We start from the raw sequence: 24,079 nt of genomic DNA on the forward strand, positions 1-24,079 counted from the left end.
CCCCTGATGTCGGACCGTCCCATCAGCACGTGAATGCAGCACAGACAGCGAGAGAAATGAGAGGAAGTCGACTAAATAAATTGAATTATCACAATCTCCGAATAAACTGCATATTAATCAGATAGTTAAAGAGTAAAGTCACATCTGGGTGTAACGTTATTTAGGCAAAAAAACAACTGTTTCCAACGTTAAATCAAAACCGTGTTTGGTCACGTGATTAAGAGGTCAAAAGTTTTGCCGGCAACTAGTGATGTGTCGGTAGCGAACGAACAGGTTCAAAGAGCCGGCTCTTTTAAGTGAAGGATAAGAGCCGGCTCCCGTCCGAGAGCCGTTTTTTTTTTTTTTTTTTTTTTATTAATTCAAGGCAGAACAATAGGACGATCTTCTCCGTGCCACGGGCACTTCATGCATGACTGTGACTGAATGTTGTGTTAATGACGTCCGTGCGACCCATCAGGTGATGACAGACAAGGATCATACCAAAATGAGTGACAGTCGGAAACGAAGCAGCATGTAAAATTATGGTATTCTGGAAATTATAAGATTTAGTATAATTATATTGAATATATTAAAGGGACTGTTTGTAACTTTTTACACGTATAGATCTATCTGGTCGGTTTCTAATGCAATCTTCCTGCTTCAGACCCGGCACCGACCCGCTTTTCCTGCTTCAGCCTCAGAGGCTGAAGGAAAAGCCAACACTAGGATCAGCATTGATTCATGGAGAGACCTTTCATCTGGTCAGCTAACATTACAGCCAAGCAGGTGAAAAATAGAGTGATATTGTGGTTTTAGCTGACGTGTGTTGCCTCACTGTTTTAAGCGATGCTCGTTCATGTCTATTTAGAGCAAGCAAGCGCGAGCCCGACGTTGACGTTCGTTGACTTAACGGCCACAGGTGTCGCTGTTCACAAGCATTTCTGATTCTTACAAACAGTCCCTTTAAGTGATATATGTGCACACATACTAATCATAGGTCAAAACAGCTAAAGCTAAATTTGGCTGAATTATAAAAGGTAAAAGTGGTAAAATGAAGAGCCGTTTGGGAGCCGAAAGAGCCGGCTCTTCTTAGTTGAGCTGAGCCAAATGATCTGACTCACTAAAAAGAGCCGGAATTCCCATCACTAGTGGGAACCAGCATGGCGGCCGAGATGTCAGCAGCACTGGACAAAGTGCAATGTCCCATTTGTGTTAAAGACTTCACGTCCGCCACAATTAACGGACACCTCGACGTGTGTCTGCTGAAAAGCGACACTGACAGCAACAGTCTTTCGACAACAGAGGAAAGTGAACCTCCTCTGAAGAGATGTCGCATTAGTGGACCACCGAGCAGCCCCGTTGTCAACAACAACAACACCGCGAGCAGCTCGTCCTCCTCCATCTCCATGGTGACAGCAGGTGCGCCGTCATCTCCGGTGTTTTCTCTCTTTCAGACCAACAAAAGTAAAGTTATAAGTGAACGGAATGGTTTGTGTTCAAGTCAACAATCTGCTGTCAACAACAAGGGAGTTAAACGCAGTTTGGTGTGCGAGGAGGAGGAAGAACCAGGACCAGCAGCAGGTACAGGTGATCTGAAACCGTCTGGATCAAACACACAGACTTTCACTGATGTATCAGCCCGGACTCTGCTGACCACAAACAAGCCTCTGGCGGAGAGGCTGAGACCAAACACACTGGAGGAATACTTTGGTCAAAGTAAAGTTGTCGGCCAGCAAACACTCCTCAGGTCACTTCTGGACTCCCAGGAGATCCCATCTCTCATCCTCTGGGGACCACCTGGATGCGGAAAGGTGATGATGACTAGTGATGACTCAGCATCCCCTACACATAAGTGACCTTTTTTTAAAATGACATCGACTCCCTCATTAAAAAAAAACAATAATCTATTAATGCAAATGTTTTTCATTTCAACAGTTTAACTACCAGACACTATAACTGCAACGATTAATCAGTTAGTTGTCAACTCTTAAATTAATCGCCAACTATTTTGATAATCGATTAATTGAGTAGTTTTTAAAGGGACTGTTTGGAAGAATCAGAATTGCTTGTTAACAGCGACACCTGTGGCGAAAGTCAGCGTCGGGCTCGCGCTACATAGACATGAACGAGCATCGCTCAAAACAGTGAGGCGACACACGTCAGCTAAAACCACAATATCACTCTATATTTCACCTGCTTGGCAGTAATGTTAGCTGACCAGATGAAGGTCTCTCCATGAATCAATGCTGATCCTAGTGTTGGCTTTTCCTGCTTCAGCCTCCCGACCACGGTCGGATGGAACAGGGAAGACACCAGAGTTTTGATCACGATAACGTTACTCGCTGCGGAGCCCCGTCACTTCAGAAGACACGGGAAACCTCTGTTGGTCTGAAGGAGCTGCAGCATTTATTTCTGCACAAACGTCCACTGTACATTCACTAGATATTCTCAGAGCTACTAACTCTCCTGCACTGTGTAGTGTGCGCGCATGCACGTGAGGTTGAGCGAGCTGAGTGAAGGCAAGCAGGCAACGGAGCAGAGTACAGCAGAGACTCCGGCCCTGGAGACCAACGCTACGGTCTCCCCCGCGTCCTCCGATCGCGGCCAACACTGTTTTGCAAGACGGGCTTCACTAGATAACTAATAACTAATATACTGTGTTTTTCTGCGAAAATGAGAATAATGATGTAAAAATGATCATTCCCTCTACTATTGCAAATCATATCGCAATTGCAGTAGGCTATATTTTTTTGATTAATAGATTAATTGTTTAATCTATAAAATGTTAGAAAATACATGTCCATCACAATTCCCCATAGCCCATAGTGACATCATAAATGATGATGGTCCATCCAACAGTTCAAAGGCCATAAGATATTTAATTTTACAATTATATGAAACTGAAAAAAGAGAGGCAGGAACTAGTGAACGTTTTGCATTTTTTGCTTTTCTCCAATGATTAAAAATTTCTGTCAATTATTGTATCATTCATCACTATGTAGCTATAACAAGCAGTTAAGTAGTAATAACTCAGGTTATAGTTTGTGCCATTAGTAGTAGCATAGATTTGCATTGATCTTCCCTCTCTTGCACTTGATGAAAAGAGAGTGGAAACTTTTACAGCGTTTTGAAAGAGTACGTTATTCCCTCTCTGGCTGCCAGGTTGGTACTTGCAACTGTTCTTTGTCAGAGCTGAATACAGCATGTTAATGACTTCCTAGGTATGCCAAGCTACTATGCTGGATTGTTGTACAGCAGCTCGCCATACTTAGACGTCGTCAACATGCTTTTAGTAACACTTTAACTCCCTCTGTCAGTTGTCTTGCAGCGGTCAGGTTTCACAATTGAAAGGTTATTTTTGGAGCTTGTTATGAGGATTTACAGCGAAGACGAGATTTACGAGGCCCTCAAAGGAAGGTGCATTATATGCACTGGAAAATTAAAAATGAATGGCTCAAAAACTGGAGATTAAAGATGCCATGCTGGTGCTAATAATTTGTCCCATTTAGATTCCAAAATGCATTGCAAGTGTTTTAATCAAATGACCTTCTATGTGTTTTGTTGTCTTTCAGACCACTCTGGCTCACATAATTGCCAGCGGCAGTAAAAAGAAGGGAACAGCTCGTTTTGTCAATCTGTCTGCCACCAGCGCGTCCACCAGCGATGTCCGAGAGGTGATCAAGCAGGCGCAGAATGAGCTCCGACTGTGCAAGAGGAAGACCATCATGTTCATTGATGAAATTCACCGCTTCAACAAATCCCAACAGGTGGAGTATTGAGCCAGAAAGATGTGTTTGTGTTTATATTAGAAGCTGCAACTCCAAAATTCAGCCAGTGTTTGTATTGTCAAATGAGCCAAATAGGTCAAAGGAATAGTTTGCCATTTTTGGGAAATATACTTATTCACTTTCTTACTAAGAGTTGGATAAGAAGATTGATACCGCTCTCATGTCTGTCAGTCAGATATGAAACTACAACCTGGAGATGGTTAGCTTAGCTTAGCATAAAGACTGGTGTAGCAACTTCAGGAAACAAACAAAAAGCCGCTGAGAGGCTGAGGTCGGGCCCGGTTTGCTTGTCCGACGTGCTACTAAAATGATACACTGAGATTCAAAAAATACGTTGTACAAAATCATATTTAATGAAAATGATCGACTTCGTTCAATCTTCCTTTATCTTCGAACTTTTTTATCAACGTAACGTGCACGAAATCAGAATAATCAACAACGATCAAAAGAAAATAATCGTGATTACATAATAATAAATGACAATATCACAAACTCTAACGAATACCAATGCCAAAAAATATAAACCATCATAACCCTAATTATCATTACTACAAACATTACTCCTTTCTGAAATCGTTCATGGCTCCTACAGCTGGAAGCAGGGGAACCAGCTAGCCTGGCTCTGTCCAAAGATAAAAATACTGTTTACAGTCTGTCTTAACTGCTCCGTTATGAGAATGTGCTCACTCAAAATAAACACTCACACTAGATCCCCTCTCAAACGATACCAACCAAATCCTTTGTTTGATTCTTGGAAAAGTATATTATTGTTTGTGAGTCAGTAGAAGAAGAAATAGATTGTATTTTGCTTCTAAAACTGAGGCTGCGTCCAAAATTCCACACTAATATGCTATTTAGTACTAAAACAGTATGTGAAATTTTTTAGTAGTGTCCGAAACCTTTGTACAAAACCAATAGCACACAAATAACATACTATTTCTGGTGAAATATTACAGTATGCAAATGCTGGACACTCCGGGGTCATCAATATCCCACAATGCAATGCGGTAGTGACGTTCATAACAGACGTTGACGGTCAGCTCTGTAACATCAATAACGCTTCAATTTAAGTGTAAGTATAAGATTTCACTTTTTCTAGGCGTAATATATTTCGCGTTTCAGTCACATGAGGTTGGCACAGGTTACCATGGTTACACGTCTCCAACCGGCAAGGAGGCTCTCAGGAAGTGACGACATAAATTACTGCTCAGTGCGTCCGAAAAGATACATACTGCTGTTATTCACACAAAAGTATGTTGATACATAGCATGTGATTTCAGATGTAGCATGAATATGTGTGTGCAGATAATTAATTTGTTTTTATTTAATTTTAGAACATGAATCATGAGTAGCATGAGTAGAAATTGTTTTTCTGTAATATAACTTATTCTCTAAATTTCAAATGGTAGTAACTCATTCAGGGCTCTGCTTGCTTCCTATTCTTCAACCTTTAGTTTTTTCTGTGACAGTAAATCCCAATTCTAGCTAGCAGAGAGGCTCAGTCAATAGTAGTGAAACAAATACTCACTCCTGATATCTTGTCACGTCAGAGATGGTCATTGTTGTTTTTTTCCTCCCATGTTTGCTTTGCAATCTCCTTCTCAATATTTGTGTGTACCTGTAGGACACCTTCCTTCCTCACGTGGAGTGCGGGACGGTGACTCTGATCGGGGCGACCACAGAAAATCCGTCCTTCCAGGTGAATGCTGCGCTGCTGAGCAGGTGCAGGGTGCTGGTTCTGGAGAAGCTCTCTGTGGAGGCGATGGGCTCGATCCTGGACAGGGCCGTGGCCACGCTGGGGATCAGAGTCCTGGGACAAGACCCAGCAAATCCTGAAGATCAAGACCAATCAGATGGCCATGAGTAAGTGGTGTCACAAATCATGACCGGGTGTCACCGGACAACTTTGTTTGAGTGGGAGGCCTGTTGTCTTCTTCTGTTCCTGGCTTAGTGGGTTCAGTTAGATAACATATGGGAGGCGTGTACTAGTAGCTGTTGGAGCCACAGCAATTCCCTCCGCTCTGGTCTGGTCTGATATGTTGACAGAAAAGAATTTGCTTATGAGTTGTGGACAATAAGACGGCTGTTAACTGCTGGCTGCAGATGGTATGTGATGATGATGAAGATGATGAACTCCAGAGATGTAATCAAATAGTTTTGTCCAATTTTTGTTTGTTTTGGATGCACTGAAATCTGGCGGGCCTGTAACATGCTGCGAGATTAAAGGGTTAGCCGGCTAACTTGGGGTTTAAACCAGAATGAAGCTGGCTCACTTTTATTTGGGATAAATCACCATGGTAACTGACACTACACAGCTTAGAATACAATTAGAAAATACACTCAATTAGCAGTTTATTAGGCACTCTACGCTAAAACTAATGCTAATTCAACAGTCCTGCAATACATCTGACCTTCATGAAGGTTATAATGTTTTTATTGAAACTCTTTTAGAGAGGTGTAGACTCAACTTTATGATCATTTTGAAGGCTGTAGTTTGTGTCGGTGCAGTTGAACTGTTTTGCGTTATACTAATAGCTATTATTTTGTCCACCCTATTTATCAATTAGGGTAGGGTAAATAACAGAAACACCTCTCTGTATGACCCAATAGAGAAACTGGAAACTGAGTGTACATTCTTCATACATATTTTTAAATTCGATAACTCTTATACTCAGGATCTCTGGGCAATCACGTAATACTGTATGCTCCAAGTCTAATTTACCATCTCCTACACACTATAGTGTTTTGTTGTTGTTGTTGTTGTTGTTGTTGTTGTTGTTGTTGTACTTGGAGAAGAGCTATTATTGGGTAGTTATCAGAGCAGACTGAAAATTGTGCACGCATTAAGGAAGGCACCAGGAGTATTAATGATGCTTCCTGTGCATACTTAAAGAGAGCAGCCCAGGGGTCACATTTTGTCACCATTTGAGGCACTTGGGCCTCTGAGGAGCTAAAAACAGTGGCGCCCTCCAGAGGGGCTCATCAGCGAAGACAGTTTGAGATGAGGATGATGAAAAGTCTTCGGCAAGGACGTCCGATGTAAATGTCTGATTTCCTTGGTGTTTATCTGCATCCTTGAATTCCTTCTTTCTTTTATCGTCAGACTAGTTAAATGAGTAGAAATACTTAACATTAATATGTTAATGAAATACATGTTATCATTAATCATTCAGGGAATTTTATTTTTCTTATGTATTGCTTCCTTATAAAAAAAAAACAGAAAGTGTAGATACTGATACACTATATCTGATATATGTTACTGCTTTCCTAGGCCAAAGATTGTCATTGAACAAAAAGCTCTGGACACCATCGCCTACCTTTGTGACGGTGACGCGAGAGTAGGACTTAATGGTCTGCAGCTGGCCGTTCAGGCTCGGATGAACTCGACCCGGCCCGACCCGTCAGGACGAGATGGTTCTCAGGAAATACTGGTGAAGGAGGATCACGTCAAGGAAGGTCTTCAGAGGTCCCATATTCTCTATGATAAAGCTGGTAAGCCCAGATGTACTTGTTTTATCAATGTTATGTAGTTATTACTAACCAAAGGTAACCCATGTGAAAAATCTGACTTTATATTGAAATCTGTTGCTCAAAAATCCAATTTACTTGGATTTTCTGGCGATTATGGGCCACGGCAGTAGTGTAAAACCAGGGTTTATTTTTTTAAACAATTAAGGGAATATCTTGAAATTTTCATCTCTAATAGAAATTTGAAATTCTTTACATCAAAGAAGCCTGGTGTCCTCAAAATCAATCTTTACTTTAACTTTTTATAGTTTCCTTTTTAATTTAAAAATGTGTAATAACCATAATCACTTTATACATATCTTATCAGAATACACCTGAATATATAAAATGAATCTGTAATTTGGAAAATGTGCTTCAGGTTAGAGAACATCCGTCTAATTTTGAAGCACTGACACGGCCCATTTAAAAAGGATCCATGTACTGTATGTAATAGTAGGCCTGGGACAGAAGCAAGAAGCATGTTTTAAGATTATAAAAGGGGTGTGTCACACAAGTATTTCCTGCACATTAACATTGCTACATATTTCACAAATCCACGTATTTAAATCCTGTCTGCAGTTTCAGTACAACACCTGCCGCCAATGACTTCACTTAAAATGACCTCCAAATAACTCAAGGTTTTGTGTTTAACAGCCCTATCGCATTACTTTCCACAAACTGTGATCGCTCTCCTGTCACGAGGCTTTCATATGAAATGCACTGAATGATACGAGATAAAAAAGAAAACCTCAACAATGCGTATAACCTGGGGGTGTTTATAGCCGTGCTCACGGTTGCTTAGGAGTGTTACACGTGTTACACAATACACACATTTAAGTAGAGCCTTTTGTCCTTACAGAATTATATATAAAACTATGACCTGTGCTTAAGATTGGTGTGCTGTACATCCATAACACTAGAAAGTACTATCATTTGGTATTTTCTTAACTGCAATACCTAATGTAATAATGTCTATTTAAAGTTTCTTTCTTTAATTACAATATCTATACTAATATAGATATACTATATAATATCTATACTGTAGTTTCAGCACTCCAATCATTTACACTTTCCCACCGTGCCGCTCACTCTTTCATCCCATCTACGCTGTCCTGTTACACAACCCCTCAGCTGTCCCAAGAGATTGAGATTTACTGTTCCCTGCTTCACAGGGTGATGAAACTGTCCCTCAGCTCAACTAATGACCTTAATGGAGACAGTATCCTTTTTATCATTGTGGCTTTATATGGTCTCATCAGTCTTCATTCTGTTTCTTCCGATCTTTGTGAAGGGTTTGTAAAACGGTTGATGCCACCTGAAGAGTGATGTGTCTTCACGTGTTGTGATGTATTTGTTTGTGTGTTACTCAAAGGTGAAGAGCATTACAACTGCATCTCAGCGTTACACAAGTCTATGAGAGGCTCCGATGAGAACGCGTCTCTCTACTGGCTGGGCCGCATGCTGGAGGGCGGTGAGGGTCCTCTCTATGTGGCTCGCAGACTGGTCCGCTTTGCCAGCGAGGATGTGGGTACGTGAAATGATTCATTATATCATCTCAGCTTGTATTTATTTTTTGATCATTTACTGTATTATGATTATTCAGTTAAGCAGCTGTCAACTTCTAAAAATAAGTCCACAGCACTGGTTACCTATAAGGTTACTGATCATGTGGCTTTGCATGGCTGTGTCCCTGCTCACAACATCATTAAGATGACATACAAGAATGAAGACTGTCTTCTTCTAACATCCCAAATCCCAGTTTATAACTTGCCAAATCTGTTACTTCTTTTAAATCTTATTATTAAGTCTCAAGCTAGAGTTGGTAATCTTCTTTTTGTTATCTTATTTGAAATCTTCATTACATCCCGACAGCAATGAATAAATCAAATGCTCTGACAAATAAGGAAAAAAATAACCTAGTATCTGTGGCTGTCGCAGGACGGTAATAAATCCATCCAATCATTTAATTCGGCCCGAATATAATAATGTAATGTGATTGGATGGCCTGCCTGTCTGTATACCTACCTACCTGCCTGCCTGCATGCACTCTGCACGTCGTCCACAAGCTGCTAGCTTGACAGCTGTGAGTTCTAACAATAGCCATGTTTGTTGTTTACGTTCATAATGATAATTTTGGAGGAATGGGTTTGGAGGGAAGTGACGGACTGTCAGTGTTGTTGACTTTCTCGCCAGATTTGGGGACTTTTGGAGCTAGTGCTGCTAACTACTTTCATTGGAAAAGAGTTGGAAACACTGGGCTCACTGGGCTGGGTTTTTCGGTTGGATAATTTTTAAAATCAAGCTTACACTTGCTGGTTTCTTAAGATTACCAACCCTAGCTTTAAATTCCATTCAATTAATTTACAGTATAACATTTAGCCTTCATTTTTCTGTTGTTTTATCAATTCATTTTGATCTTATTCTGTCAGGCAGCAGTTGCATGTAGATTTATGTGATTTTATTACAGTTATTTATTGTGCTTTTATTGTACTAGTTACAGCAGATTCTAAATTACAGTAAAATCACTTTCTAACTTTGTTTTGAAAAGTAAAAATGTGTAAGTTACTAGTAATAGTAGAAGTATTTGTAGTAGTATAGTGATTTCTGTAGCACTTTCCTACTCACAACAGCACTGTACCGTTGTGTGAGAAGAGAATCACTTTCTTTAAACAACCTGATGAACCTGAAGACTTCAAATATTATCTGACTGGTTGATTGCTTAATAAAATGTATATGCCTAACCAATATACGGGCACACTATACGGGACCATGGACAGCTTGTACTTATTACAGGAAAGAAAATTCTTACTTAACTGAAATGCTTACAGAGAAATGAGAGAGAAGATTTTGAGCAAGAATGTCTCCTTTAATGCAGTCTGACTGGACGGCGTCCGTCTCTTGTCCCATGTCTCTCTCAGGACTGGCAGACCCCGCCGCTCTTCCTCAGGCTGTGTCAGCCTTCCAGGCCTGTCACTTCATCGGGATGCCTGAATGTGAGGTAGGCTTACCCGACCAATCAGTGATGGTTTTGAGTCACAGTCTGTCACAATAGCTGTATCCCGGTGTCTTCACCTCTGTTACTGCTCAACAGGTGATCCTGGCTCAGTGTGTTGTCTATCTGGCACGAGCACCCAAATCTGTGGATATCTACAAGGCCTATAATAATGTGAAAGTGTGTTTGAGGAACCACAAAGGCCCCTTACCGTCTGTCCCCCTGCACCTTCGCAACGCCCCCACCAAGCTGATGAAACAACTGGGCTACGCTAAAGGCTACAAATACAACCCAGCCTTCAACGGCCCCGTAGAGCAGAACTACTTACCTGACGAGCTGCAGGGAATCGACTTCTTCACCTGGACACCTTCATGAGGAGCTGTTGCAATGACTGACACACAGCTTGCTGTAATCGGTTAAAAATAACCAAGGCTGCTGAATGAAAACATCTCGTCAAATTATCAATTTTTTTAAGCAGCTGCTGATCCAAATTCACATTTACAGTTAAGATTTTGACATGTCTTTTAATTAATTGATTACTTGCAAAGGTAAAAGAAGAATTAAGCCAACCATCATTATGTTCACATTTCTCTCCAATTTGACTTTAGTCTGTTGTTTTTGAATGCATTATAAAGGATATACTAACCATTTACAGTTAATTAACTTCTAAATATGTTCATAATAAAGTCATTAATCTGTTAAAATAAATAACAATATCAAATAAAATACAGTAAATATACAGTCTTTGCATTACCGTGATAGATAATGAAAAGTTTACTATGTTAAATGTTGGTTTATCTTTACCCTGTCCTTGTAACGTCAACATTGTTTAAACTGATTAAAATGTTTGTTTCTTTCATGAATGCTATATATTTTTATAATCTGTATATATCTGATGAAATACAAGACAAATATAATATTGAAATGAAATACAGTTTATTGTCCAGTCACTTCTTTGGTTATGGAAACTTCAGTTTTGGACCATGGTCTGAAGGGAAATAACACAGGATTTAGTTTGTACATTTCACAAATAGCATATAATTACATTGTTACTTTCATGTGGCTTCCCTCACCTCGCTGATCCAGGGGATGAAAGTGGCCACACGGGTAAAGACTGTGGGCTTCCGAGGGGTATTACAGCCCCGTCCATCCACAAAACTAGTCACTCCTTGCACGTACCACTTACCATCTCTGCCCTCACAGTTCAGAGGGCCTCCAGAGTCACCCTGGAAGGTCATGGCAGACATTAGAGCAATGCAAAATGGTATTGTCTGTGTCACACAAAGCATGGAGTTGCGTGGTTGTTCCTCACGTGGCATGCTGACTTGCTCTCTCCTCCTGCACAGACCATAGTTGTCTTTACTGAGCTGCTCCACCAGTCACTTTGACTACAGATAGTGTGATCCACCACAGGAAGTAGGGCCTGCTGTAGTAAAGTCGCTCGAGGACCACCAGCTTAAGAGAAAATTACATGATAACAACTGGGCATTTGAAATATATTTGATTTACACAAGCTGGATGTCAGCAGACTTAGTGGCAGGTCTTACAGTAGAGACGACCCCAGCCTGTGACATAGCAGGGCTGGTTGTGGGCGAGAGAAGCACCATGCTGTGGCAGGCAAGCCGGCTGAACTTTGTCATTGATAACAGCATTTTTCTCCAGCTTAAGCAGGGCAATGTCATTCCTACATAACAGATAAAACATGAAGAATGAAACATGTCAGTAATAATATTTTTTTTAATTGCTCAGAGTCTATTTAACTGTGTAGAGTTGTTTTTTCTACAGGTGAATGTATTCATTTAGAAAACTTGGTGATGCTTAATGTTAAGGTCCTTGTAATAAGCCTTAGTAATAGGTAATAAGGCCTTTTTAAGTCCTTATAAGATGCTTATTAACATCATTATGTGTTAATAATAGCATCATAAACATGATTATTGTTAGATTATAAGACATTTATAAGCAAAAAGCATAGTTAACTGATAAGTGCATAATAATACTCATCATACCCCAACTGCTGCACAGCACTTAAGTCCTCTAAAGACCCAGAGGGAAACTGTAAAATGTGTGTAAAATGTAAAAAGAAACAGTAAGCATGTCCTTGATAAAGGTGCCTGCCCTAAGAGTTTCTGTTGAACAGCAGCTGAGTAAATAAAAGTTTCCGTATCACTTTATATTGAGGTCCTTGTGATAAGCCTTAGTTAATAGGTAATACCAGAGTTGGGGATGCTGAGATAAAGTCAGTCTATATAATGACATCATTCTAAATGCTGAGTTGCATTCATGTTTTTTGCTTTAATTTGAATGGCCAAGATGATTTATATTTAATTATAATTTAATAATGACCGATAAGAGGGTCGTACTGTAAAGGACAGAGGGTGTCGTATCCTATACAGATTGTAAAGCCCCCTGAGGCAAATTTGTGATTTTGGGCTATATAAATAAAATTGACTGACTTGACTTAATCTCATTTAATTTAATATTTTATTTTATTTTATTTTATTTTATTTTATAATAGTATCTGTATTTCTAATAATACTTTGTTATAAAGCAATATAAAGCACTGCATCATGAAATTAGCTAAGAAAGTGTACAGTTCCCAGTAGTGTAAGTATGTTAACATGGCTGCATTGATGTTAACTTGAGGAATTTAATATTGCAGTTCTTCACAAAGACCACAAGAGGATTTTATATACACAGATCAACATCTATATATATATATATATACATATATATATATATATATATGTATATATATATTTATGTGTACAAAATAATCCCTAAAATACTCTGTATAACATTAAATAATTACACTAAATACCATGTATTTGTCATAATTGTTATTATTGCTTATAGCCAATCATTGCTATGACTACACACTGTCTTCGCGCGGTGACCACGAGTACCTCAGGGTACGTTGAAAGTTTTATTTTGAAATGATTTACCGGAAGTGTGAGTATGCTACAATTTCTGCATTGACGCTACTTTTACTAATTTAGCAGTTCCTTACTGTCACCACTAGAGGGCAGCAAACAGGCGGTTTTAAATACACAGATTAACATCTCCTAGAATCAACATAGAGATAGACTCAGGAACTGATAATGCTTTAAATATATACAGTATATATATATATATATATATATTATTCAGGTTAAACAACTGATGTTATAATACTGATATTATATATATATATATATATTATTCATGATAATAGTATCTGTATTTCTAATGTACACTTTGTTAAAAAAAACAATATAAAGCCCTGCATCATGTAATGTGATAAAAAAGTGTACATTTCCCAGAATTGGACGCTGGAAGTCAGTCAGAGAGTTGGGCGTGCTGAGAGAAAGTCACTCTATATGATGACATAATAAATGCTGCTCAACATTCTTGTTGTTTGCTTCTTTTTTTTATATGCCATGGTCATATTATATGTTTAATAGTTATTGATAATCCACCACACATCTGGAGCGTTGGAGTTGTTATATCGAGAAGGGATGGTATAACCTACCCACAAGACACACAGTTGTCGTTCCATTTGGGATGGATGATCATTTTTGCCACCATAATGGACTGTTCAGGTCCCTCCTCCTTGTTCATGTCATGCTCAGCAAGAACCACCCTGTATGTGTGGAATCTGGATTGGAAAATAAAGTTTCTAAAGTAAATATATTTATGGTCCAACGTGGAAATGTAAGATTGCAAGAAAAAACATCTAAGTTGAAATCAGGAACCCCCCCCCCCATTTATTTTAGTTGTTGCTGTTTTTCTGAGATGTTAAATGCCACAAATAAGCTTCTCCTCACGTGATGCAGTGGGCAGCAGTCAGGACCCAGTTAGGAGCAATAAGTGTTCCTCCACAAGTTGGGAAGAAAGACTCCAAAGAGACCTGCCATGGCCAGCTGTATGGGCGGGCCTCCTCTCCATTCACCACACGGCTGCTGGTGTTGGGCTGGTAGCTGGGTACTCCACACCCAGACACTTTAACACAGGGAGACACTGCTTCAGATTCACTTCATGTATTCATTCCTAACACTAAATGAATGTGTTCAATGTGAACTCACCCGTTGTAACAACCAGGAGGAGGACAAGTACCAGTTCCATCTCTTATTCATCCAAAAGAGCTGGTTTATCACGCAGAGCTATTTATGGGCAGCAGTCCAGACACAGCCTGGGAGTTTTCCAGGTGGCAAAACTGCTGCGTACCAACAAAGAAGTCAGATAACGGCTGGATATCAGACTGTACTGTATGTATCTGCAGACTGAGACATCCCGATAATGCTATGCAATACACAAATTGACAGCTGGTACCAAATAGGGACCCACGGCTGTTGAGGCACCACCACAATTTCAGATTTTACTGACCAGAGTTAGTGTTTTATTCTGACCTGGGGCCCAAAATGTATGTTTCTAGTTTTAAGACTGGTTTCTAGGTTTTTAGGCTGGAGGAACTACATAGTCTGTTATAACAGCAGTTTAAGGGGGGTTTGTAAATGATGGTTACGGCAGTTTGGTTTCACTGATGGACCATTCACCATCTCAGGGATAAATTAAGGAAAGGGGGAAAATCATGTATCCCATAAAATCTAATTAGGCAATTTAAGGGGTTTACTTTTTGCCTTTTAAGAACTTAAAAGAAAAACCGAAATTGATCAAATTGACAAATGAATGAATATGAAATGAAATGATTCTCAGCTCAACTGATGACCTTAATGGAGACAGTATCCTTTTTATCATTGTGGCTTTATATGGTCTCATCAGTCTTCATTCTGTTTCTTCCGATCTTTGTGAAGGGTTTGTAAAACGGTTGATGCCACCTGAAGAGTGATGTGTCTTCACGTGTTGTGATGTATTTGTTTGTGTGTTACTCAAAGGTGAAGAGCATTACAACTGCATCTCAGCGTTACACAAGTCTATGAGAGGCTCCGATGAGAACGCGTCTCTCTACTGGCTGGGCCGCATGCTGGAGGGCGGTGAGGGTCCTCTCTATGTGGCTCGCAGACTGGTCCGCTTTGCCAGCGAGGATGTGGGTACGTGAAATGATTCATTATATCATCTCAGCTTGTATTTATTTTTTGATCATTTACTGTATTATGATTATTCAGTTAAGCAGCTGTCAACTTCTAAAAATAAGTCCACAGCACTGGTTACCTATAAGGTTACTGATCATGTGGCTTTGCATGGCTGTGCCCCTGCTCACAACATCATTAAGATGACATACAAGAATGAAGACTGTCTTCTTCTAACATCCCAAATCCCAGTTTATAACTTGCCAAATCTGTTACTTCTTTTAAATCTTATTATTAAGTCTCAAGCTAGAGTTGGTAATCTTCTTTTTGTTATCTTATTTGAAATCTTCATTACATCCCGACAGCAATCAATAAATCAAATGCTCTGACAAATAAGGAAAAAAATAATCTAGTATCTGTGGCTGTCGCAGGACGGTAATAAATCCATCCAATCATTTAATTCGGCCCGACTATAATAATGTAATGTGATTGGATGGCCTGCCTGTCTGTATACCTACCTACCTGCCTGCCTGCATGCACTCTGCCCGTCGTCCACAAGCTGCTAGCTTGACAGCTGTGAGTTCTAACAATAGCCATGTTTGTTGTTTACGTTCATAATGATAATTTTGGAGGAATGGGTTTGGAGGGAAGTGACGGACTGTCAGTGTTGTTGACTTTCTCGCCAGATGTAGGGACTTTTGGAGCTAGTGCTGCTAACTACCTTCATTGGAAAAGAGTTGGAAACACTGGGCTCACTGGGCTGGATTTTTCGGTTGGATAATCTTTAAAATCAAGCTTACACTTGCTGGTTTCTTAAGATTACCAACCCTAGCTTTAAATTCCATTTAATTAAGTTACTGTTTAACATTTAGCCTTCATTTTTTCTGTTGTTTTATCAATTTATTTTGATCTTATTCTGTCAGGCAGCAGTTGCATGTAGATTTATGTGATTTTATTACAGTTATTTATTGTACTAGTTACAGCAGATTCTAAATTACAGTAAAATCACTTTCTAACTTTGTTTTGAAAAGTAAAAATGTGTAAGTTACTAGTAATAGTAGAAGTATTTGTAGTAGTATAGTGATTTCTGTAGCACTTTCCTACTCACAACAGCACTGTACCGTTGTGTGAGAAGAGAATCACTTTCTTTAAACAACCTGATGAACCTGAAGACTTCAAATATTATCTGACTTGCTGATTGCTTAATAAAAATGTATATGCCTAACCATTATACGGGCACACTATACGGGACCATGGACAGCTTGTACTTATTACAGGAAAGAAAATTCTTACTTAACTGAAATGCTTACAGAGAAATGAGAAAGAGAAGATTTTGTGCAAGAATGTCTCCTTTAATGCAGTCTGACTGGACGGCGTCCGTCTCTTGTCCCATGTCTCTCTCAGGACTGGCAGACCCCGCCGTTCTTCCTCAGGCTGTGTCAGCCTTCCAGGCCTGTCACTTCATCGGGATGCCTGAATGTGAGGTAGGCTTACCCGACCAATCAGTGATGGTTTTGAGTCACAGTCTGTCACAATAGCTGTATCCCGGTGTCTTCACCTCTGTTACTGCTCAACAGGTGATCCTGGCTCAGTGTGTTGTCTATCTGGCACGAGCACCCAAATCTGTGGATATCTACAAGGCCTATAATAATGTGAAAGCCTGTTTGAGGAACCACAAAGGCCCCTTACCGTCTGTCCCCCTGCACCTTCGCAACGCCCCCACCAAGCTGATGAAACAACTGGGCTATGCTGAAGGCTACAAATACAACCCAGCCTTCAACGGCCCCGTAGAGCAGAACTACTTACCTGACGAGCTGCAGGGAATCGACTTCTTCACCTGGACACCTTCATGAGGAGCTGTTGCAATGACTGACACACAGCTTGCTGTAATCGGTTAAAAATAACCAAGGCTGCTGAATGAAAACATCTCGTCAAATTATCTGTTTTTTTTAAGCAGCTGCTGATCCAAATTCACATTTACAGTTAAGATTTTGACATGTCTTTTAATTAATTGATTACTTGCAAAGGTAAAAGAAGAATTAAGCCAACCATCATTATGTTCACATTTCTCTCCAATTTGACTTTAAACTGTTGTTTTTGAATGCATTATAAAGGATATACTAACCATTTACAGTTAATTAACTTCTAAATATGTTCATAATAAAGTCATTAATCTGTTAAAATAAATAACAATATCAAATAAAATACAGTAAATATACAGTCTTTGCATTACCGTGATAGATAATGAAAAGTTTACTATATTAAATGTTGGTTTATCTTTACCCTGTCCTTGTAACGTCAACATTGTTTAAACTGATTAAAATGTTTGTTTCTTTCATGAATGCTATATATTTTTATAATCTGTATATATCTGATGAAATACAAGACAAATATAATATTGAAATGAAATACAGTTTATTGTCCAGTCACTTCTTTGGTTATGGAAACTTCAGTTTTGGACCATGGTCTGAAGGGAAATAACACAGGATTTAGTTTGTACATTTCACAAATAGCATATAATTACATTGTTACTTTCATGTGGCTTCCCTCACCTCGCTGATCCAGGGGATGAAAGTGGCCACACGGGTAAAGACTGTGGGCTTCCGAGGGGTATTACAGCCCCGTCCATCCACAAAACTAGTCACTCCTTGCACGTACCACTTACCATCTCTGCCCTCACAGTTCAGAGGGCCTCCAGAGTCACCCTGGAAGGTCATGGCAGACATTAGAGCAATGCAAAATGGTATTGTCTGTGTCACACAAAGCATGGAGTTGCGTGGTTGTTCCTCACGTGGCATGCTGACTTGCTCTCTCCTCCTGCACAGACCATAGTTGTCTTTACTGAGCTGCTCCACCAGTCACTTTGACTACAGATAGTGTGATCCACCACAGGAAGTAGGGCCTGCTGTAGTAAAGTCGCTCGAGGACCACCAGCTTAAGAGAAAATTACATGATAACAACTGGGCATTTGAAATATATTTGATTTACACAAGCTGGATGTCAGCAGACTTAGTGGCAGGTCTTACAGTAGAGACGACCCCAGCCTGTGACATAGCAGGGCTGGTTGTGGGCGAGAGAAGCACCATGCTGTGGCAGGCAAGCCGGCTGAACTTTGTCATTGATAACAGCATTTTTCTCCAGCTTAAGCAGGGCAATGTCATTCCTACATAACAGATAAAACATGAAGAATGAAACATGTCAGTAATAATATTTTTTTTAATTGCTCAGAGTCTATTTAACTGTGTAGAGTTGTTTTTTCTACAGGTGAATGTATTCATTTAGAAAACTTGGTGATGCTTAATGTTAAGGTCCTTGTAATAAGCCTTAGTAATAGGTAATAAGGCCTTTTTAAGTCCTTATAAGATGCTTATTAACATCATTATGTGTTAATAATAGCATCATAAACATGATTATTGTTAGATTATAAGACATTTATAAGCAAAAAGCATAGTTAACTGATAAGTGCATAATAATACTCATCATACCCCAACTGCTGCACAGCACTTAAGTCCTCTAAAGACCCAGAGGGAAACTGTAAAATGTGTGTAAAATGTAAAAAGAAACAGTAAGCATGTCCTTGATAAAGGTGCCTGCCCTAAGAGTTTCTGTTGAACAGCAGCTGAGTAAATAAAAGTTTCCGTATCACTTTATATTGAGGTCCTTGTGATAAGCCTTAGTTAATAGGTAATACCAGAGTTGGGGATGCTGAGATAAAGTCAGTCTATATAATGACATCATTCTAAATGCTGAGTTGCATTCATGTTTTTTGCTTTAATTTGAATGGCCAAGATGATTTATATTTAATTATAATTTAATAATGACCGATAAGAGGGTCGTACTGTAAAGGACAGAGGGTGTCGTATCCTATACAGATTGTAAAGCCCCCTGAGGCAAATTTGTGATTTTGGGCTATATAAATAAAATTGACTGACTTGACTTAATCTCATTTAATTTAATATTTTATTTTATTTTATTTTATTTTATTTTATAATAGTATCTGTATTTCTAATAATACTTTGTTATAAAGCAATATAAAGCACTGCATCATGAAATTAGCTAAGAAAGTGTACAGTTCCCAGTAGTGTAAGTATGTTAACATGGCTGCATTGATGTAAACTTGAGGAATTTAATATTGCAGTTCTTCACAAAGACCACAAGAGGATTTTATATACACAGATCAACATCTATATATATATATATATACATATATATATATATATATATGTATATATATATTTATGTGTACAAAATAATCCCTAAAATACTCTGTATAACATTAAATAATTACACTAAATACCATGTATTTGTCATAATTGTTATTATTGCTTATAGCCAATCATTGCTATGACTACACACTGTCTTCGCGCGGTGACCACGAGTACCTCAGGGTACGTTGAAAGTTTTATTTTGAAATGATTTACCGGAAGTGTGAGTATGCTACAATTTCTGCATTGACGCTACTTTTACTAATTTAGCAGTTCCTTACTGTCACCACTAGAGGGCAGCAAACAGGCGGTTTTAAATACACAGATTAACATCTCCTAGAATCAACATAGAGATAGACTCAGGAACTGATAATGCTTTAAATATATACAGTATATATATATATATATATATATTATTCAGGTTAAACAACTGATGTTATAATACTGATATTATATATATATATATATATTATTCATGATAATAGTATCTGTATTTCTAATGTACACTTTGTTAAAAAAAACAATATAAAGCCCTGCATCATGTAATGTGATAAAAAAGTGTACATTTCCCAGAATTGGACGCTGGAAGTCAGTCAGAGAGTTGGGCGTGCTGAGAGAAAGTCACTCTATATGATGACATAATAAATGCTGCTCAACATTCTTGTTGTTTGCTTCTTTTTTTTATATGCCATGGTCATATTATATGTTTAATAGTTATTGATAATCCACCACACATCTGGAGCGTTGGAGTTGTTATATCGAGAAGGGATGGTATAACCTACCCACAAGACACACAGTTGTCGTTCCATTTGGGATGGATGATCATTTTTGCCACCATAATGGACTGTTCAGGTCCCTCCTCCTTGTTCATGTCATGCTCAGCAAGAACCACCCTGTATGTGTGGAATCTGGATTGGAAAATAAAGTTTCTAAAGTAAATATATTTATGGTCCAACGTGGAAATGTAAGATTGCAAGAAAAAACATCTAAGTTGAAATCAGGAACCCCCCCCCCCATTTATTTTAGTTGTTGCTGTTTTTCTGAGATGTTAAATGCCACAAATAAGCTTCTCCTCACGTGATGCAGTGGGCAGCAGTCAGGACCCAGTTAGGAGCAATAAGTGTTCCTCCACAAGTTGGGAAGAAAGACTCCAAAGAGACCTGCCATGGCCAGCTGTATGGGCGGGCCTCCTCTCCATTCACCACACGGCTGCTGGTGTTGGGCTGGTAGCTGGGTACTCCACACCCAGACACTTTAACACAGGGAGACACTGCTTCAGATTCACTTCATGTATTCATTCCTAACACTAAATGAATGTGTTCAATGTGAACTCACCCGTTGTAACAACCAGGAGGAGGACAAGTACCAGTTCCATCTCTTATTCGTCCAAAAGAGCTGGTTTATCACGCAGAGCTATTTATGGGCAGCAGTCCAGACACAGCCTGGGAGTTTTCCAGGTGGCAAAACTGCTGCGTACCAACAAAGAAGTCAGATAACGGCTGGATATCAGACTGTACTGTATGTATCTGCAGACTGAGACATCCCGATAATGCTATGCAATACACAAATTGAAAGCTGGTACCAAATAGGGACCCACGGCTGTTGAGGCACCACCACAATTTCAGATTTTACTGACCAGAGTTAGTGTTTTATTCTGACCTGGGGCCCAAAATGTATGTTTCTAGTTTTAAGACTGGTTTCTAGGTTTTTAGGCAGGAGGAACTACGTAGTCTGTTATAACAGCAGTTTAAGGGGGGTTTGTAAATGATGGTTACGGCAGTTTGGTTTCATTGATGGACCATTCACCATATCAGGGATAAATCAAGGAAAGGGGGAAAATCATGTATCCCATAAAATCTAATTAGGCAATTTAAGGGGTTTACTTTTTGCCTTTTAAGAACTTAAAAGAAAAACTGAAATTGATCAAATTGACAAATGAATGAATATGAAATGAAATGATTCTCAGCTCAACTGATGACCTTAATGGAGACAGTATCCTTTTTATCATTGTGGCTTTATATGGTCTCATCAGTCTTCATTCTGTTTCTTCCGATCTTTGTGAAGGTTTGGAAAACGGTTGATGCCACCTGAAGAGTGATGTGTCTTCACGTGTTGTGATGTATTTGTTTGTGTGTTACTCAAAGGTGAAGAGCATTACAACTGCATCTCAGCGTTACACAAGTCTATGAGAGGCTCCGATGAGAACGCGTCTCTCTACTGGCTGGGCCGCATGCTGGAGGGCGGTGAGGGTCCTCTCTATGTGGCTCGCAGACTGGTCCGCTTTGCCAGCGAGGATGTGGGTACGTGAAATGATTCATTATATCATCTCAGCTTGTATTTATTTTTTGATCATTTACTGTATTATGATTATTCAGTTAAGCAGCTGTCAACTTCTAAAAATAAGTCCACAGCACTGGTTACCTATAAGGTTACTGATCATGTGGCTTTGCATGGCTGTGCCCCTGCTCACAACATCATTAAGATGACATACAAGAATGAAGACTGTCTTCTTCTAACATCCCTAAACCCAGTTTATAACTTGCCAAATCTTATTTACCTTATTAAGTCTCAAGCTAGAGTTGGTAATCGTCTTTTTGTTATCTTATTTGAAATCTTCATTACATCCCGATGGCAATGAATAAATCAAATGCTCTGACAAATTAGAAAAAAATAATCTAGTATCTGTGGCTGTCGCAGGACGGTAATAAATCCATCCAATCATGTAATTCGGCCCGACTATAATAATGTAATGTGATTGGATGGCCTGCCTGTCTGTATACCTACCTACCTGCCTGCCTGCATGCACTCTGCACGTCGTCCACAAGCTGCTAGCTTGACAGCTGTGAGTTCTAACAATAGCCATGTTTGTTGTAATATGTTTACGTTCATAATGATAATTTTGGAGGAATGGGTTTGGAGGGAAGTGACGGACTGTCAGTGTTGTTGACTTTCTCGCCAGATTTGGGGACTTTTGGAGCTAGTGCTGCTAACTACTTTCATTGGAAAAGAGTTGGAAACACTGGGCTCACTGGGCTGGATTTTTCGGTTGGATAATCTTTAAAATCAAGCTTACACTTGCTGGTTTCTTAAGATTACCAACCCTAGCTTTAAATTCCATTTAATTAAGTTACTGTTTAACATTTAGCCTTCATTTTTTCTGTTGTTTTATCAATTTATTTTGATCTTATTCTGTCAGGCAGCAGTTGCATGTAGATTTATGTGATTTTATTACAGTTATTTATTGTACTAGTTACAGCAGATTCTAAATTACAGTAAAATCACTTTCTAACTTTGTTTTGAAAAGTAAAAATGTGTAAGTTACTAGTAATAGTAGAAGTATTTGTAGTAGTATAGTGATTTCTGTAGCACTTTCCTACTCACAACAGCACTGTACCGTTGTGTGAGAAGAGAATCACTTTCTTTAAACAACCTGATGAACCTGAAGACTTCAAATATTATCTGACTTGCTGATTGCTTAATAAAAATGTATATGCCTAACCATTATACGGGCACACTATACGGGACCATGGACAGCTTGTACTTATTACAGGAAAGAAAATTCTTACTTAACTGAAATGCTTACAGAGAAATGAGAAAGAGAAGATTTTGTGCAAGAATGTCTCCTTTAATGCAGTCTGACTGGACGGCGTCCGTCTCTTGTCCCATGTCTCTCTCAGGACTGGCAGACCCCGCCGTTCTTCCTCAGGCTGTGTCAGCCTTCCAGGCCTGTCACTTCATCGGGATGCCTGAATGTGAGGTAGGCTTACCCGACCAATCAGTGATGGTTTTGAGTCACAGTCTGTCACAATAGCTGTATCCCGGTGTCTTCACCTCTGTTACTGCTCAACAGGTGATCCTGGCTCAGTGTGTTGTCTATCTGGCACGAGCACCCAAATCTGTGGATATCTACAAGGCCTATAATAATGTGAAAGCCTGTTTGAGGAACCACAAAGGCCCCTTACCGTCTGTCCCCCTGCACCTTCGCAACGCCCCCACCAAGCTGATGAAACAACTGGGCTATGCTGAAGGCTACAAATACAACCCAGCCTTCAACGGCCCCGTAGAGCAGAACTACTTACCTGACGAGCTGCAGGGAATCGACTTCTTCACCTGGACACCTTCATGAGGAGCTGTTGCAATGACTGACACACAGCTTGCTGTAATCGGTTAAAAATAACCAAGGCTGCTGAATGAAAACATCTCGTCAAATTATCTGTTTTTTTTAAGCAGCTGCTGATCCAAATTCACATTTACAGTTAAGATTTTGACATGTCTTTTAATTAATTGATTATTTGCAAAGGTAAAAGAAGAATTAAGCCAACCATCATTATGTTCACATTTCCCTCCAATTTGACTTTAAACTGTTGTTTTTGAATGCATTATAAAGGATATACTAACCATTTACAGTTAATTTACTTCTAAATATGTTCATAATAAAGTCATTAATCTGTTTAAATAAATAGCTAAATAAAATAAAATACAGTAAATATACAGTCTTTGCATTACCGTGATAGATAATGAAAAGTTTACTATGTTAAATGTTGGTTTATCTTTACCCTGTCCTTGTAACGTCAAACATTGTTTAAACTGATTAAAATGTTT

General features: G+C 39.2%; 5 protein-coding genes across 5 annotated transcripts; 3 read left to right on the plus strand and 2 right to left on the minus strand.

The window, feature by feature from the left end:
* Window positions 1-1,104: 1,104 nt before the first annotated feature.
* On the plus strand, window positions 1,105-11,196 carry wrnip1 (WRN helicase interacting protein 1). Its single transcript, XM_074651448.1, has 7 exons — window positions 1,105-1,790; window positions 3,552-3,746; window positions 5,392-5,630; window positions 7,039-7,259; window positions 8,647-8,802; window positions 10,193-10,272; window positions 10,366-11,196. The coding sequence occupies exons 1-7, from the start codon at window positions 1,140-1,142 to the stop codon at window positions 10,639-10,641; spliced, it is 1,818 nt and encodes a 605-aa protein (XP_074507549.1). The 5' UTR covers window positions 1,105-1,139; the 3' UTR covers window positions 10,642-11,196.
* LOC141777310 (chymotrypsin-like elastase family member 3B) lies at window positions 11,181-14,367 on the minus strand. Its single transcript, XM_074651450.1, has 7 exons — window positions 14,328-14,367; window positions 14,070-14,244; window positions 13,775-13,900; window positions 11,814-11,950; window positions 11,579-11,721; window positions 11,340-11,492; window positions 11,181-11,254 (listed from the first exon to the last, which is right to left on the minus strand). The coding sequence occupies exons 1-7, from the start codon at window positions 14,365-14,367 to the stop codon at window positions 11,237-11,239; spliced, it is 792 nt and encodes a 263-aa protein (XP_074507551.1). The 3' UTR covers window positions 11,181-11,236.
* A 750-nt stretch (window positions 14,368-15,117) lies between these two features.
* Window positions 15,118-17,566, plus strand: LOC141777312 (ATPase WRNIP1-like). Its single transcript, XM_074651451.1, has 3 exons — window positions 15,118-15,293; window positions 16,677-16,756; window positions 16,850-17,566. Exons 1-3 carry the CDS (start codon window positions 15,179-15,181, stop codon window positions 17,123-17,125), a joined length of 471 nt encoding a protein of 156 aa, XP_074507552.1. The 5' UTR covers window positions 15,118-15,178; the 3' UTR covers window positions 17,126-17,566.
* A 99-nt stretch (window positions 17,567-17,665) lies between these two features.
* LOC141777309 (chymotrypsin-like elastase family member 3B) lies at window positions 17,666-20,934 on the minus strand. The gene is made up of 7 exons (XM_074651449.1): window positions 20,813-20,934; window positions 20,555-20,729; window positions 20,260-20,385; window positions 18,299-18,435; window positions 18,064-18,206; window positions 17,825-17,977; window positions 17,666-17,739 (listed from the first exon to the last, which is right to left on the minus strand). The coding sequence occupies exons 1-7, from the start codon at window positions 20,850-20,852 to the stop codon at window positions 17,722-17,724; spliced, it is 792 nt and encodes a 263-aa protein (XP_074507550.1). The 5' UTR covers window positions 20,853-20,934; the 3' UTR covers window positions 17,666-17,721.
* Window positions 20,935-21,607: 673 nt separating this feature from the next.
* Window positions 21,608-23,787, plus strand: LOC141777313 (ATPase WRNIP1-like). Its single transcript, XM_074651452.1, has 3 exons — window positions 21,608-21,777; window positions 23,155-23,234; window positions 23,328-23,787. The coding sequence occupies exons 1-3, from the start codon at window positions 21,663-21,665 to the stop codon at window positions 23,601-23,603; spliced, it is 471 nt and encodes a 156-aa protein (XP_074507553.1). The 5' UTR covers window positions 21,608-21,662; the 3' UTR covers window positions 23,604-23,787.
* Window positions 23,788-24,079: the final 292 nt, after the last annotated feature.

The sequence above is a fragment of the Sebastes fasciatus genome, chromosome 11, assembly GCF_043250625.1.
Source record: "Sebastes fasciatus isolate fSebFas1 chromosome 11, fSebFas1.pri, whole genome shotgun sequence".
Lineage (NCBI taxonomy): Eukaryota > Metazoa > Chordata > Actinopteri > Perciformes > Sebastidae > Sebastes > Sebastes fasciatus.

What these genes read in the sequence shown, in the direction of transcription:
- LOC141777310 (XM_074651450.1), bottom strand. Translation starts at nt 14,367, where the DNA reads ATGGAACTGGTACTTGTCCTCCTCCTGGTTGTTACAACGG. An exon ending in ACTGCTGCCCACTGCATCAC is followed by an intron (nt 13,901 to 14,069) that starts GTGAGGAGAAGC and finishes TTTCCAATCCAG; the next exon opens with ATTCCACACATACAGGGTGG. An exon ending in AGAGCAAGTCAGCATGCCAC is followed by an intron (nt 11,493 to 11,578) that starts GTGAGGAACAAC and finishes ATGACCTTCCAG; the next exon opens with GGTGACTCTGGAGGCCCTCT.
- LOC141777313 (XM_074651452.1), top strand. Translation starts at nt 21,663, where the DNA reads ATGAGAGGCTCCGATGAGAACGCGTCTCTCTACTGGCTGGGCCGCATG. An exon ending in CTTTGCCAGCGAGGATGTGG is followed by an intron (nt 21,778 to 23,154) that starts GTACGTGAAATG and finishes TGTCTCTCTCAG; the next exon opens with GACTGGCAGACCCCGCCGTT. An exon ending in TCGGGATGCCTGAATGTGAG is followed by an intron (nt 23,235 to 23,327) that starts GTAGGCTTACCC and finishes ACTGCTCAACAG; the next exon opens with GTGATCCTGGCTCAGTGTGT.
- LOC141777312 (XM_074651451.1), top strand. Translation starts at nt 15,179, where the DNA reads ATGAGAGGCTCCGATGAGAACGCGTCTCTCTACTGGCTGGGCCGCATG. An exon ending in CTTTGCCAGCGAGGATGTGG is followed by an intron (nt 15,294 to 16,676) that starts GTACGTGAAATG and finishes TGTCTCTCTCAG; the next exon opens with GACTGGCAGACCCCGCCGTT. An exon ending in TCGGGATGCCTGAATGTGAG is followed by an intron (nt 16,757 to 16,849) that starts GTAGGCTTACCC and finishes ACTGCTCAACAG; the next exon opens with GTGATCCTGGCTCAGTGTGT.
- LOC141777309 (XM_074651449.1), bottom strand. Translation starts at nt 20,852, where the DNA reads ATGGAACTGGTACTTGTCCTCCTCCTGGTTGTTACAACGG. An exon ending in GACAACTGTGTGTCTTGTGG is followed by an intron (nt 18,436 to 20,259) that starts GTAGGTTATACC and finishes TCTGTTATGTAG; the next exon opens with GAATGACATTGCCCTGCTTA. An exon ending in AGAGCAAGTCAGCATGCCAC is followed by an intron (nt 17,978 to 18,063) that starts GTGAGGAACAAC and finishes ATGACCTTCCAG; the next exon opens with GGTGACTCTGGAGGCCCTCT.
- wrnip1 (XM_074651448.1), top strand. Translation starts at nt 1,140, where the DNA reads ATGGCGGCCGAGATGTCAGCAGCACTGGACAAAGTGCAATGTCCCATT. An exon ending in GACCACCTGGATGCGGAAAG is followed by an intron (nt 1,791 to 3,551) that starts GTGATGATGACT and finishes GTTGTCTTTCAG; the next exon opens with ACCACTCTGGCTCACATAAT. An exon ending in TCGGGATGCCTGAATGTGAG is followed by an intron (nt 10,273 to 10,365) that starts GTAGGCTTACCC and finishes ACTGCTCAACAG; the next exon opens with GTGATCCTGGCTCAGTGTGT.